General features: G+C 35.4%; 1 protein-coding gene across 5 annotated transcripts in view; it reads right to left on the reverse strand.

The window, feature by feature from the left end:
* Positions 1-4690: 4690 nt before the first annotated feature.
* ZFAND4 (zinc finger AN1-type containing 4) overlaps positions 4691-13832 on the reverse strand; it is an 80143-nt gene continuing 71001 nt past the window's right edge. For 4 of the 5 annotated variants that reach the window (XM_036829646.1, XM_036829649.1, XM_036829647.1 and 1 more), the window contains 4 exons: positions 12262-13437; positions 11692-11746; positions 6338-6455; positions 4691-5210 (listed from right to left, as the gene is read on the reverse strand). In XM_036829646.1, coding sequence (XP_036685541.1) covers positions 5075-5210; positions 6338-6455; positions 11692-11746; positions 12262-13437 — 1485 coding nt within the window. In that variant the 3' untranslated portion in view covers positions 4691-5074. Of the gene's footprint in view, positions 5211-6337; positions 6456-11690; positions 11769-12261; positions 13438-13832 lie in introns of those variants that run through there. The other variant, XM_036829648.1, reaches the window with a different exon arrangement.

The following is a 13832-nucleotide window of genomic DNA, read 5'->3' on the forward strand; positions in this document are numbered from 1 at the left end:
TCCTTTATAATATTTATCAAAATTATAATTAAATAATGGCATGATTAGTTGTTTAAAGTCTGTCTGTATTGCAATGTAAACTCCACCTGTCAAGTTCACCTATATTCCAAACAACTAATTATAATTACTTGCACGTGGGAGGCACTCAATAAATATTTGAATGAAGGAGTTTCCAAAAGAGGATTACCTGACGAAGCACAATCACCAAGCACACGTAAATTAAGCAATACTTCCACTTTGATCCTTGGCCCCTGCCCACACTAAGCAGTCACATTCTTCATAGCCATGTACAAAATCATCAAGTATTTGAAAAAGATCAGTAACACAAAAGAAAGATTAACACTGCGAAATAATCCAAGAAAATGAATTGAAAAAATTCAACTAAAAACAAAAGTTTCAGTTTCCAGAAATAAAGCTGACTAGGTTATTTGAGCCACTCCTCCGGCTGAAACTGCTGGACAAAAATTTTAAATGTATATATTCTTAAAGAATCAAAGAACTGGCAAGATTCTCTAGAATCACTGGGCTAAAATCTAAGTGAAAGCATGCATCCAAAGAGGTAGGCAGAGCACTGAAATCCTGTCTGTACTAAGTGTATATGCCAAACCATGACTCACAGGGCCAGGGAGACAGAAGTCAAGGCTCAATATCATTCAAGGGAGACCCTCTCCCCTCCAAAGCTGGGAATGTACTCCACCCCTCACCCCTAAAGCTGCAAAGAAAGGTAACTTGGAGCTGGTGGGGAGGCTGGCTGAGATGAGCAGGAACATGTGAGAAGTAAACAAAAACCAATCACTGGAATGATTAGAGATAGTAAGTACTGGTAAGGATGTGAAACAGAGGACTCTCAAACTGCTATGAGTAGAGATAAGCTGGTAAAATCCACTTTGGAAAATTCATTGATATCATCTAATAGGTTGAACGAACACAATAATCATCCATGATCCAGCAATTCTGCTCTTAGGTGTAGACTCAAAAGAAATGTGTATACATGTGCTCCAGGAGACATGTGCACAAGTGTTCACAGCAGCATTGTATATAATACTCAAGGCTAGAAACAACCCAAATGTGCATCAGCAGTAAATGGAAGAATAAATTGTGGCACAGTCATATAGAAGAATGCTTCAATAAATAAGTACAACTACATGCGACACAAATAAGTCTCATAATCAACACTGGTTGCCAGATAAAGAATACATGCCATACAATTCCACTAGGTAAAGGTTTTTGTTTTTGTAAAGCAAAACTGCAGGGATACATGCTTAGATGGTAAAACCATTAAAAAATGCAAGAAAATGACTATCACAGCATGGAAGGATGGTGGTAGTGATTGGGAAAGGGTAGGAGGCAGGAATGAGTTCTGAAGTACTGGCAATGTTTCTTATTTCTTAACGTGGGCAGTAGTTACACAGAGGTTTGCTTCCTTCAGGAAGTAACGATGGAGTTGGCATCTGAATAAAGAATGGGTGTTAACAAGGGAAAACAGGCTGGGAAAACTAAAAGTTAGTGTGGGCAAATCCCAGAAAGCATGAATAAACAACAGTACAATATGAGGCTGGAGAAGTAGATGGGGGCCAGACCACAGGAGCCTTACTAGTAAGAAGGGTTAAGGATTTGGGTCTTTATTCTAAGAACACAAGAAGTCACTGATACATTGCGAGCATCGATGTGCTCAATTTTTTGGTTCTGCAAGCACACTACAGTTAAGAGTAGACAATGGGTTATGAAGGACACAGAACTAATTTAAGGAGCCCAGTTAGGAAGCTATTGCAATAGCTCACGTGAAAGCTATGGTAACATGGACTAGGGTAACTGCAGAGGAGTGAGTGAATTTGAAATAACTACTGTAACTAAAAATAACTAATCATTTTGGACTAAATATGTGTCTCCTCCATATGTTGAAGCCCTAACCCCCAGTGTGGCTGTATTTGGAGTAAGGAAGTAATTAAGATTAAATGAGGTCATTAGAAAGAGGCCCTGATCCCATGGTATTAATGTCTTTGTAAGAAGAGACATCAAAGTTCCGTGTGTGCACACTGAGGAAAGACCATGTGAGGACAGAGAGAGAGCAGCTCTCTGAAAGCCAGGAAGAGAGATCTTACCAGAAATCCACCCTGCTGGATCCCTTGATCTGGGACTTCTAGCCTCCAGAACTGTGAGAAAATTAATTTCTGTTGTTTAATTTCTGTTCTCACAGTTTTCTCTGTTTAAGCCACCCAGTCTGTGGTATTTTGTGTTACGGCAGCACAAGCAGACTAACGCACTAAAAAATTGGGAAGTACAGTCTTGAAGTAATGTGTTATCATGCTAAATTCCTTACCTGTAATAATGGGGCATTAAAAAATAATGTCTATATTGGCTACTGTTATGACGGTAACTACCAGAAAAACTAAAATAGAAATTATTAAAAGAGATTGGGGGAGGTATACGGTGACATTTTTACTTTCATTTTTCATCCTTATATAGTTTTTCTAAAACTATGTAATTTACTTTCATCAATCACTTTGAAAGTTTAACATAATTTTCAAAGAAAAATGAGAACATCATACCTTCTTTCCTAAATTTCAGTCATTCGCGTCAACTTTTATGATTTTTGTTGTATGTACCCTTGCTTGGCAATTTTCAATCAGTTTTTTTTAACCTATATCAATTTATTTTATTTTCAACTTAAGTTACTTAGAGTTACATTTTTTTCTGATACAATATATAATTATTAAAAAATGTTCATCCATGTATCACTTAAAATCATCTCATGTTCCAGGAGTGGTATAGGGGTCATAATTTGGGAAACACTGCTACATACAGGACTGAATTATCTATCATGATGGCATAAAACCATATGAAACATATATCAGAAAATTAATTCCTGTCTTCTTTTTTATAATTAAATACCTCCACAAGTTACAAACTGATAAAATTTTAAAACATCTTAGTATTTAAAATTCCCGTATTAGAATGATTAAAATTCACTAAACTTGAAAATATTTCATGTAGGTAAAAGTTAAAATTTTTCAGACTTTTAGTGTTGCTAAAACCAAATGCTTGCTGTTTAAAAAAATCCAGAAACTAGATTTTATTATATAAAGTTAGTTTAGTTATATAAAGCAATATAAATGCCTTCATTTTTTGTCATGGTAAGCTGTCCAATAAAATTAATTCATTTAACTAATGTTTAACTAGTGCCTATATGCAAGGTATTCTGCTAATTACTAGCAATGCAAGGATAGATCTGAAGTCTCTAAAAATTATGATCACTTCCCCGTAAGAATTTAAGGCATAAAGAAATGCCTCCCAGGGGATATATGTATGTGTATAGCTGATTCCCTTTGTTATACAGCAGAAACTAACACACCATTGTAAGGCAATTACACTCCAATAAAGATGTTTAAAAAAAAGATATATATATATATATATATATATATATATATATATATATAATTTCTTGAATTAAACTGGTTTATTTCTCAGTGACTTAGAAATTAGAAAAAAAAGACTCAACTTTGACCAAAATCTTTGGTAAACTTAAAACAAGACTTATTTCTACATGGTCTTGGTTTATAAAGCATAGTGCACTAAGCATATACCAAACATTTCCTAAGCATCCATATTTATCTATAGAATAAATATGTCTTGGCCCATTTTTCAGCAGCCTATCCTTGTAATAGAGTAAAAGCTGAAATGCTCAACACAGATGGAAATATTTTTCATTAGCCTATATAGCCCCCCTTAAAAAGTATGCTATCAACCCCTACTTGCATCACTACTCCACTAATTTCTCACCTTTCCCTTTTGTAAATGTATTTCCTTCTTGCTCTGAAGGAGCATGCCTTCAGAGAGATGAAGGCATCTTTCTCCACTCAACATTTAATCTCTTATAGGAAGCAGAGGAAGGGTAACGGAACTCTTCATTTCATTCAGCCTTGCACGGAGAAAGAGGCCCTGTGGCCCTGTGGAGCACCTAAATTAGCTTTCTGGTACCAGTGCAGATCCCACTTGGGTTGGACTAGAGTTGCAGAGTCTACTTGGGTTGCCTGCCAGCTATTTACCAGGGTTCAGCATCAGATTCAACTAAGCTTCCATAAAGCAAGTGGCCTCCCAAAAGCTGGAATGGTATATTAGCTACATCTGGGGAGCAGGGCCCTTACACCTTAAAAGCGTTCTTTTATACTGACAGTCAGTTTTTCCAAGTAGAATAAATTACTGATTTATTTAATTAAACGGTTTTAAAGTATTTATAAAAGAAAAATTATTGTAAATAATCAAAATCATAATGAAATAGAATATTTATTTGAATTTCTCCTGGTAATAGCACTCAACATAAGAAAAACAAACCAAGCTGTGAGATTTTGTTTTCAGTATAGCCATTTTTCAAAAAGTGAAAAGTTGGGTTCTGTATTTAATGGCAACAAGTGGGACATCATCTATTTTAAAACTACCATTCAAAAAGTAGTATTTTAAGAAATATATACTATGATTAACATGATGTGTTTTATAGAATGGATACATATCTGAATGCCAGTCTGAATATGGAACAAATATATGTGTTAAAACCACACTGGAAAACCAAATGTTCTTTTTTTACAAAAAGCTTGAAATAAAAAGGAACTTGCCAGTAAACTCAATAAACTTTCACGTATGGGATATTTGTTTTAAATCCCCACCCACCCCACCCCCACAAAAAAAATTGTAGATTTGAGTAGAGCCATTACATGAAGGCTCATTTCTGTACAACATGGAAGCTGGTTACATAGTCAATGTTAACTTCCTAAAGTGCATCTTTTGAAGACTTGTCTAGTAAAACTGCAGTATCAAATATAAAATACTTAACACATGACATGCAATAACAAAGCTAAATCATTATAAAGTTTTTTAAACTACTTTTAAAACTTTTGATTCACCAAAGAATAAAGATGTCAAATACAGTAGCATTCTCGTTCTCCAACAGTATGCATAATATGCTTTTGTTATTTGGCAAATCTTTTGGAGTCGAACAAAAATAATGCAGTCTAAACAATATTTCTTCTGTCATTGTAATACGATTCCTCAGGCAGAACAGTTAGGTGCAGAGCAAGAGTTAGATTTTTGGAAGTTTTGGTGCGTTAACCACAGGATTTGCCTCCTGTAAGTGTCTCCTCCCTGCACTCTTGTAATCATAGGTGCAGCTGTGAGTTTCTGCATAGCGATGAGATGCACAGAAGTTGTTTCCACATCTAAAGCACAAAAAAAGTTTATGTGAATAGTCACATTTCTACAAGAGCCTCATCTCTTTGGGAGATCAAAGCTTGATTTCAGGTAGTCCAGCAGGAGCCCTTTAGTTCTCTTTAGAAGTGCAGGGCTGACATTTCCCTTCTACTCATAAACAAGCACAAGCACCCCCAAAAAAGAACCGGTTAACTGTCTATGAATATGAGACTTTATAATAAAGAATCTCTTCTGGAGTGAAACAGGCTGTTGACCTCTAGGAAGTAGTAAAACTGCAAAAAGCAATAAATATATCTACCACTTCCTCTTATATCTAGTAAACCTGGGAGAACTCTGAATTTCTGAGAAATTCAGTCTCATAAGAAAATTAAATTATGTAAAACCTAACTATGCCATGAAAGGATTTTAAAGTACTTCTAGCAACAAGATAAGCTGTTTCCATTCGAACAGAATACACTCTAAAAAGCAGCAGCTTTGTTTAATGCCTGGCCTCAACCTAAGGGCAGACACCATCCTTGGAGCATATTAGCAATGCTAATGAAAAAATAATTATGGGTAGGAAAAAATTAATTATTTTTATAAACATATTATTCATCTGTTTTGAAAAGTGTACCATATAATCATAATTTATAGTACATTAATGTTAAATTTAGTCCTTTTTTGTTTAATTTAAAATAGAATCGGGAATTCCCTGGTGGTCCAGTGGTTAGGACTCCACGTTTCCACTGCAGAGGGCAAGGGTTCAATCCCTGGTTGGGGAATTAAGATCCTGCATCCTGCATGCCACTCAGAGCGGCCAAATAAATAAATAAAATAAAATAGAATCTTGGAGGAGGGGTTCTTCCAAGCTACAGTCAAAGAGAAACCAAGTATATCTATCGTAAAACAAAGAAAGTACACTTCCATTGGTTTATATATCCTACTTTAAAGGGCAGGGGAGGATCTCATGACTTTGGAAACACATAAGCTATCTACTTGCTCTTTACTTCAGCCAATAAGGAGTTCAGCTGGGTCTGCTCTTTGAACATCATCTTAATGATGTTATGAATAGGCAATTTAAAGAACATTTTGTATTGTATCCCCACACCGGGTCACCACAAAGAAAGCATCTCAGCTTTTCAGCTAGCCAACCTGCCTGCATTCGTAGCTAGTAGCCAGTCCAGTTTTCTTTCCACAAAGAAAACAATGCTTTGTTGTTTTCTTCTTTGTTTGAATAGGGGCTTTCACGGGTGGGAGGTGATGAGTACATTCTCCTGTAGGAGAAAGCACACCTTGATTAATACAGACATAAAATTCTAGATGTGAAATACTATTAAAACATCAAACACATTCCTGCCACAGCAAACCTCTAAGCCATAAAAAATTAATTAGTGCTTTTTTCTTATATCTAAAATTATTTACAGAGTTGCAAGTAAAGATGCACTAGAACTGTTATATTTTTTAAGGTGGTAGGTTTCTACTGACTAAGACATATTTTTAGGACTTACATTTTTTACATACCAACACCTTTCTAATTATTTCTGAGGACACTCAGTATATTTAAAGTATACTGAACTTTGGCAGAGAATCAAGAAGAAGATCTGGTTCAAAATCATATTTATGAGGCTTCTGAGGAACAATATAATATGTATTACAATCACCCTGTTCTTTCACACCAAGAAGGAGCACAAGAATATCATGAAACTGGTCTTGTAGACCTAATTATACCATAGAAACTAAATTCATCAAACCACGAGCAAGTTATTTATTCTTTCAAAACTTCAATTTGTTCATTTTTAAGATAACAGGACATGTATTTTTCTCCCTAAGTTTCTAAGTGTTTAAAGGTCAACTCAGTTCTCACATACAAAAGCATTCTGAAAATTTTAAATGTTATATTTATATAAAATATCATATTATCAATAGTGACTCACAGGGTACACTGCTCGATTTCACAGTACTACTACCTTTTCAGAAAATATTTACTAAATTCTGGGCTATTGTAACAACTTGATTTTTTACCTTAAAAATAAGAGCACACCTGCTATTATATGAGAAAGAATTAAATCAATTTCTTTAAATACTAAGTGAAATGCTTTTAGAACTGAGCAGAATTCCAACAAACCCCACTCATAAGCAGAGAGACTCAATGTCACTATCCATACTTGTTACACTAACAGTGTAAGTACACAGTGCGTGGTGGCACCCAAAGGCCAAGAAACAAGAGGCAAACAAAGAAAGCAAAAACAAAGGGAAGAAGTGAGAAGAAAAATGGTAGAGTGTCAATAGAGATGATACCTATTTTTACTACTGAAAAAGGTTTGAGAGGTCTGGGCTTAATGTTTATCTGGCAGCTAAAAGTCTCTGAAAATCCTTCAAGGGTTTGGAAAGTTGGAATTACAATTAATTGGCACTATGCCTTTTGCCATGACCCAAACTGGGTGCTGGATATACAAGCCCAGTAAAATTAAGTATGCTTTATTACTAGTCTAAAATACAGTCCAGATCTTGCCAAAACTGGAAAAAAAAATTGCCCTAAAACTGGAAACTAACTTATGACTCCTAATGGTGGCCAGGCACCAACTCAAGTTAATAAGCACTTTCTTCTTCAAGTGCACTTAGAGTTATCAAGAACATTTCACAAAGGTGATGGGATACTTTCCTCTTCTTAAATAATAAAAATAAGACAAACATTTGCACAGGACACAGAGGAAAGGCATATACTACCAGATATCCTCTGAAGCTCATCTAATTGCAATTATCTTTGAAATTCATGCTTAGGATATTCTTCCTTAAACAACAGTAGAAAAAAAAATCTGTTGACGAAAATTTAGTCCAGTGTAGTCATATTTTCATGTTTTTCTTTGCTTGGGGGTGCTTAATGCAATGTTTCCCAAGCTTTTTTTTTATTCAAGAACTCCTGTGAATGTGCAGAAACAGAGAACATAGTAGTGACCGAAATAAGGTGGCACAGAAACATAACCGCAGTCTTCTCCTATGACAATGGTTTCCATATATCCTTCTACCAACCAGAGAAAAAAAAAATTATTAGTCATATACTCCATGCTAGGAACCAGCCCTAATATATAGGTTCCCTACTACCAACAGGAAAAATTCAACTTCTATGGATTGACATTCAAGGTCTTACATGTCCAATATGACACCTTTCTAACTTTCCAGAGTCATTTTCTGTCATTTGCCACATCATACCCACCCTGAATGATGTGCCAGACCCATTCACATGGGCAATCTTTTCTTCTAAAATGCTCCAGTAACCTTGTCAACCTAGTAAAACTCTACTCATCCTGTAAGAAGATACCATCAATCATCAACTCCTCTCTGAAGCCTTCTCTCAAATGTGTAATGAACATATGAATAAAGAAAAAGTCAATAAAATAATGCCAATGCGAAGAGTTGCTTTTCAGAACGAGAGTAAAGATATTTGGATTAACTCACTTGTTTGGCATTTCCTAAATATTGGTCTAATTGGTCTAATTAGACCAGTATTTAGGAAATATGGTCTAATATTTGATCTAACACAATAATCTATAAAAATTCACCCAACAGAATAAGGCAGCAAACGAAGTATTAAACAGTGTTCAAGATGCAAGTTTGGTAATCATCTGCCTAAAAATGATAACTAAAGCTATGAAGATGGATAAGATTTCCAAGGGAGACCCTACAGTGAAAAGCAAAGAGGACCAGTGGAGGAACTCGATTAAGTCACTTAAACAAAACTTATGCCAAAACTTTCACAGACTCTTCTAGGTAATTCAGAATGATACAGTTATTAATGAAAGAAAACAGCGGCAAGTTACATAGCTCTAGTTTGGAGAATCATCACTGCAGGTACCAGCTGATGACTTGACCTAAATGAAATCAATCAAAAGAGTATACACCCGGGGGCAAGCAGAGGGACTGGTAAAACAAGTTAAAAAGAAAACTGAGGCTTAAAAAAACCAAAAACAAACAAAACCAAAAATCTACAAAAATGTAATAGCCCAGAATAAAAAAAGAAATAAAAAGGGAGAAAGAATGGAAAAGAAAAAAAAAAAACTATTTCAAGAAGAAGGCCATAACAATCAAGTAAGATAAGGATACAGAAGTATCCACTGGATTTGAAATTATGGAGATCTTTGGTGACCTCAGCAATGGCAGTTTCAGAGGAGCAGCGAGAAGAGAAGAAAGCACTGTAGGCTGAATTAGAGTTGAGAGAGATGGGACAAGTACAACACAAACTTCCAAGAGGCTGAGCTGTGGGTTAGGACTGGACAGATTTAAATAGGTGTCAAAGAAAAATAATTATAACATTAAAAGTAGATACATTACAATAATCAAAACAGTGTGGTACTGGCATAAAGACAGACATACAGATCAATGGAATACAATAAAGAACCCAGAAATAAACCCTCACATATATAATCAAATGATTTTGACAAGGGTGCCAAGACCATTCGATGGGGAAAAGGACAGTCTTTTTAACAAATGGTGCCTCGAAAACTGGATATCCACATGGAAAAGAATAACGTTGGACCCTTACATTACACCATATATAAACATTAATTCAAATGTATGAAAGACCTAATGTAAGACCTAAAACTATAAAACTCCTAAAATAAAATATACGGGAAAAGCTTCATGTCACTGGATATGGCAACAATTTATATTGAACACAACACCAGACACAGGCAACAAAGGAAAAAATAGACAGATTGAACTTCATGAAAATTAAAAACTATTGTGCATCAAGATATTATCAACAAAGTAAAAAGGCAACCTACAGAATGGGATAAAATATTTGCGAATCATATATATGGAATTAACATCCAGAATATATAGAGTCACCTAAAACTCAACAACAAAAAACAATCAAATTCAAAAATGGGCAAGCAATTTGAACACATATTTCTCCAAAGAAGATATGCAAATGGTTAAGCACATTAAGAGATACTCAACTTCACTAATCATCAGGGAAATGCAAATCAAAACCACAATAAGATACTACCTCACACCTGTTAGGATGCCCACTATCAAACAAAACAAAACAGAAAATACCAAGTATTGGTGAGAATGTAGAAAAACTGGAAACCTTGTACACTGCTGGTGGGAATGTGACATGGTACAGCTACTACGGAAAACAGTATGGCAGTTCCTCAAAAAATTAAAAATAGAATTACCATATGAACCAGCAATTCCACTTCTGGATATATACCCAAAAGAACTGCAATCAGAGTCTCAAAGAGATATTTGTATACTCGTGTCTGTAATAACATTATTCACAACAGGTAAAATGTGGAAGCAACACAAGTCTCCATCCATAGATACAGAGGTAAGCAGAATGTTGTATATACATACAATGGAATATTATTCAGCTTTAAAAAGTATGGAAATTTTGACACATGCTACAACATAGATGAACCTTGAGAACACTATGCTAAGTAAGCCAGGCATGAAAAGACAAACACTGAATGATTTCACTTATATGAGGTACTTAGAGTAGTTAAAATTATAGAGACAGAAAATAGAACAGTGGTTGCCAGGGCCTGGGGAGAGGGAGGAATGAGGAGTTAATGTTTAATGGATACAGAGTTTCTGTTTTTCAAGATGAAAAGAGTTCTGGAGATGTATGGTGGTGTTGGTTGGCCAAAAATGTTAATTACTTAATGTCATTCAATTGTACACTTAAAAATGGTTAAGATAGTAAATTTTGTTTTGTGGGTTTTATCACAATAAAAAAATTAAAAAGTGGATATATTAAGACTTTAGAACCTTGGGCCTTATACAGTAGTGGACACAAACCCTAGGTATCTCTTTAAAGATATGAAAGTTACATGGCAACCATAATATATAATGTATTCTTTAGAACTTTGGGGCTACAAAGGTGGTACATCTTTGGTAGAGTTTCCATCTCTAGTCTGGGTATTGAAACACAAAAAATGATGATAGTAATGGCTTCTTAGGAAATAATGGCTGCCCAGTGCACCTTTAAGGTGTTATTGGTAGAAGTGAGTGCTAAGAATATAGTCATTTCTGCTACTATGCCTTGGAAAGGGCTAGTCAAAGAGACTGTCCCTTTCTTTCATCCAGAAAAAAACAGTTCATCAAATGGAGCTCTTACTACTGTCCTTGATATTGGACCATGACTTTAAGAAACACCTTTCTAGGGTATTTCCTCAAAACCCATCCAGCACCCAGCATGGCTCTAGAGTGGTCAGGGACTGGGAGGGTTGCGAACGACATGTTAATTTTTCATGCATCTTATCTTTTCTCATAGATCATATCTTTTCCCAGACAACAGAGACCTCAATTTCAATTTTTGTTTGATTCTTCAAATATGTCCTACAGTCAGTTCTCATAATCATTTTCTTAAGTGGAACAAAGTTTAGGGAAAGTTTACTCTGTACATACCACAGAGAATGTTCTCATTTCTCTTTGAAAATTCAAATTCATAGTATGCATAATGCTATGATTATTAGCCTTATATTGTTTTCAAAATTATCTGTTGCTTACCTACTCTTTTCCCTGCTGCTGTATTATTTCCATTCATTCCAATACCACGGGCAGACTACAATTAAAACACAAAACATCTATAGAGGTGAGTTAATGGAAAATAGAAGGAAAGATCACCAAACATGAAATAATTATATTTTATTATAAAAATGCTGCTGAGCTTTCATTTAAAATTATTTAATCTATTTTTAATTAAATTAACTTGGAACCTGATTGTCACATCCATCAATATTGTACTTACTCTTTATCTATAAGAAAGTAAAATTCGATGGCTCAAATAAAAGTTCTTATTGAGGAAAAACATTAATAAAAATATTTAGTATTTAAAAATACATGATAAACTGTTTACACAAAGCTACTTTCAAATTACAGTTCTCAATTTAGGACTAAAACATTATTTAAAATTCAACTGTCAAAAAAATTTTCTACAAACTGATAAACATTTTAAGAGAAAGTTATGAAAAGAATTCAACCTTAGGCCTCTTTATTTAATGTGTAAACAAAAAACAAACTATATGTTGAATCACTACATGGATAACTAGTAGAACATATTGAAAGGCAAATACTTACTAAAAAAAATTCTGTAGGTTCTAACTGGGGAGAACTTTTCCTAAGGCTTTCTTCCTGAAAATGCTGGAGGTTTGTAAACAGCCCAATTCCAGAGGTTCGAAGCCTGCCTGCCCCACGTGTGCTCTGCAAGCTGTCTCTGCTTGCGCTCCGGGCCAGTGAAGCAAGAAAACCTATGTTATTTACACAACCAACAGGCTCTTTGGTAGCCTTGTTAGCCATTTCTGTGATATCCCGAGCCTCAACTTTAGAAATAATATCAGATCTTTTCCCAGGTGAATCGACTTTAACAGCTCGAAAGCGAGTAGTCCTAGAGAAAGAAGAATCAGTTATATTTCGAACGTCCTGTGACCGAAGCACATTTTGTGAAGCAGAAGACTGGAGGTTCCCAGACTCAAAACATTTGGACTGTCTCTGTGGTTTCACCAGAGAGTTATGTAGTGGCATTGGTGCAGAACAGTGAAGAGGTGATAAGAGTCTATTCTTGTGAGCACTTAATTCACGGTGGTCGAAAACTGCAGCTTCTACTGATTCACCACTCAACACTTTTGCAACATATTTAAGATGCTGATCTGTAGCTTTCAACCCTTTATCACCATTAGTGAGTGAGGATTCTGGATTTACCTTCCGTGTGCCTTCTAAGCCACTGCTCTGTTCATCAGCATTTCCTTCGGTAAAGGAAGCAAACGAACCCACTTCAGGTAGAAGCAATTCTTCAGTTACACACTCTTCTGAAGTTGGAAATAAAACAGTGTCATCCTCATTATTAGATGACAAATTTCCTGAAAAGTTTTTTGTCCGCCTAGGTAGGGATGATCCAAGATGGAGAATAGAATCAGCAAGCTCTTTGTCATTTTCAAACTCCATAGGGGGTATCTGAGGTGGTAGTTTGAAGCCACTATTGGAATGAGACTGTGTGTTACTCTCCCAGTTATCGTCTTCCTTAAGAAAATCACTAGCGATAGATGATATGGATCTATCAGCAGGGGGCAGAGCTGCCAAACTTGAAATGGCATTGCTGGCCGAGTCAGGCAGATATGTGTTCCCGGGAGAAGGTAAACAAGACTGCCCAACGTAGGGGAGAACCCTTAACAATCTGTGGCGAGCAGCTGCCGTGGAACTACTGGAAGGTCGAGGAACTACAGGTGGACGAGGTTTTACCTTGACAGCTTTCTTAGGCTAAAAGAAAAGAGTCAATATATAATTCTTTACACGGTCATTTTCTCTGCCCATTAACAAAAATTAATGAAGGAAGAAAAGGTTACTTCTGTAACATACTGGCATTTGGATTACCTCAATCTAAAATATTTAAAAAGATTAAAATCTTAAGCTTATGATTGAGAAGAATTTTGCTATCTTCCTTCATTGAGTATAATTTTCTGAGAATGTTACAGAAAAATAATTTTATTTTTCATCACTATTAATTATTTGTCAGAGTTTTGCAGAGAAGAAAACTGATTATATTAGGTATGACATTGCTGACCTATTTTAGATCCCCAACAACTTTTCCTAGTAAGATGAGTAAAGTATTTGGCTAGGTAGCTATTGCAAAAAAGAGTTAACAGACCTAAACT

Source organism: Balaenoptera musculus, chromosome 16 (assembly GCF_009873245.2).
Source record: "Balaenoptera musculus isolate JJ_BM4_2016_0621 chromosome 16, mBalMus1.pri.v3, whole genome shotgun sequence".
Lineage (NCBI taxonomy): Eukaryota > Metazoa > Chordata > Mammalia > Artiodactyla > Balaenopteridae > Balaenoptera > Balaenoptera musculus.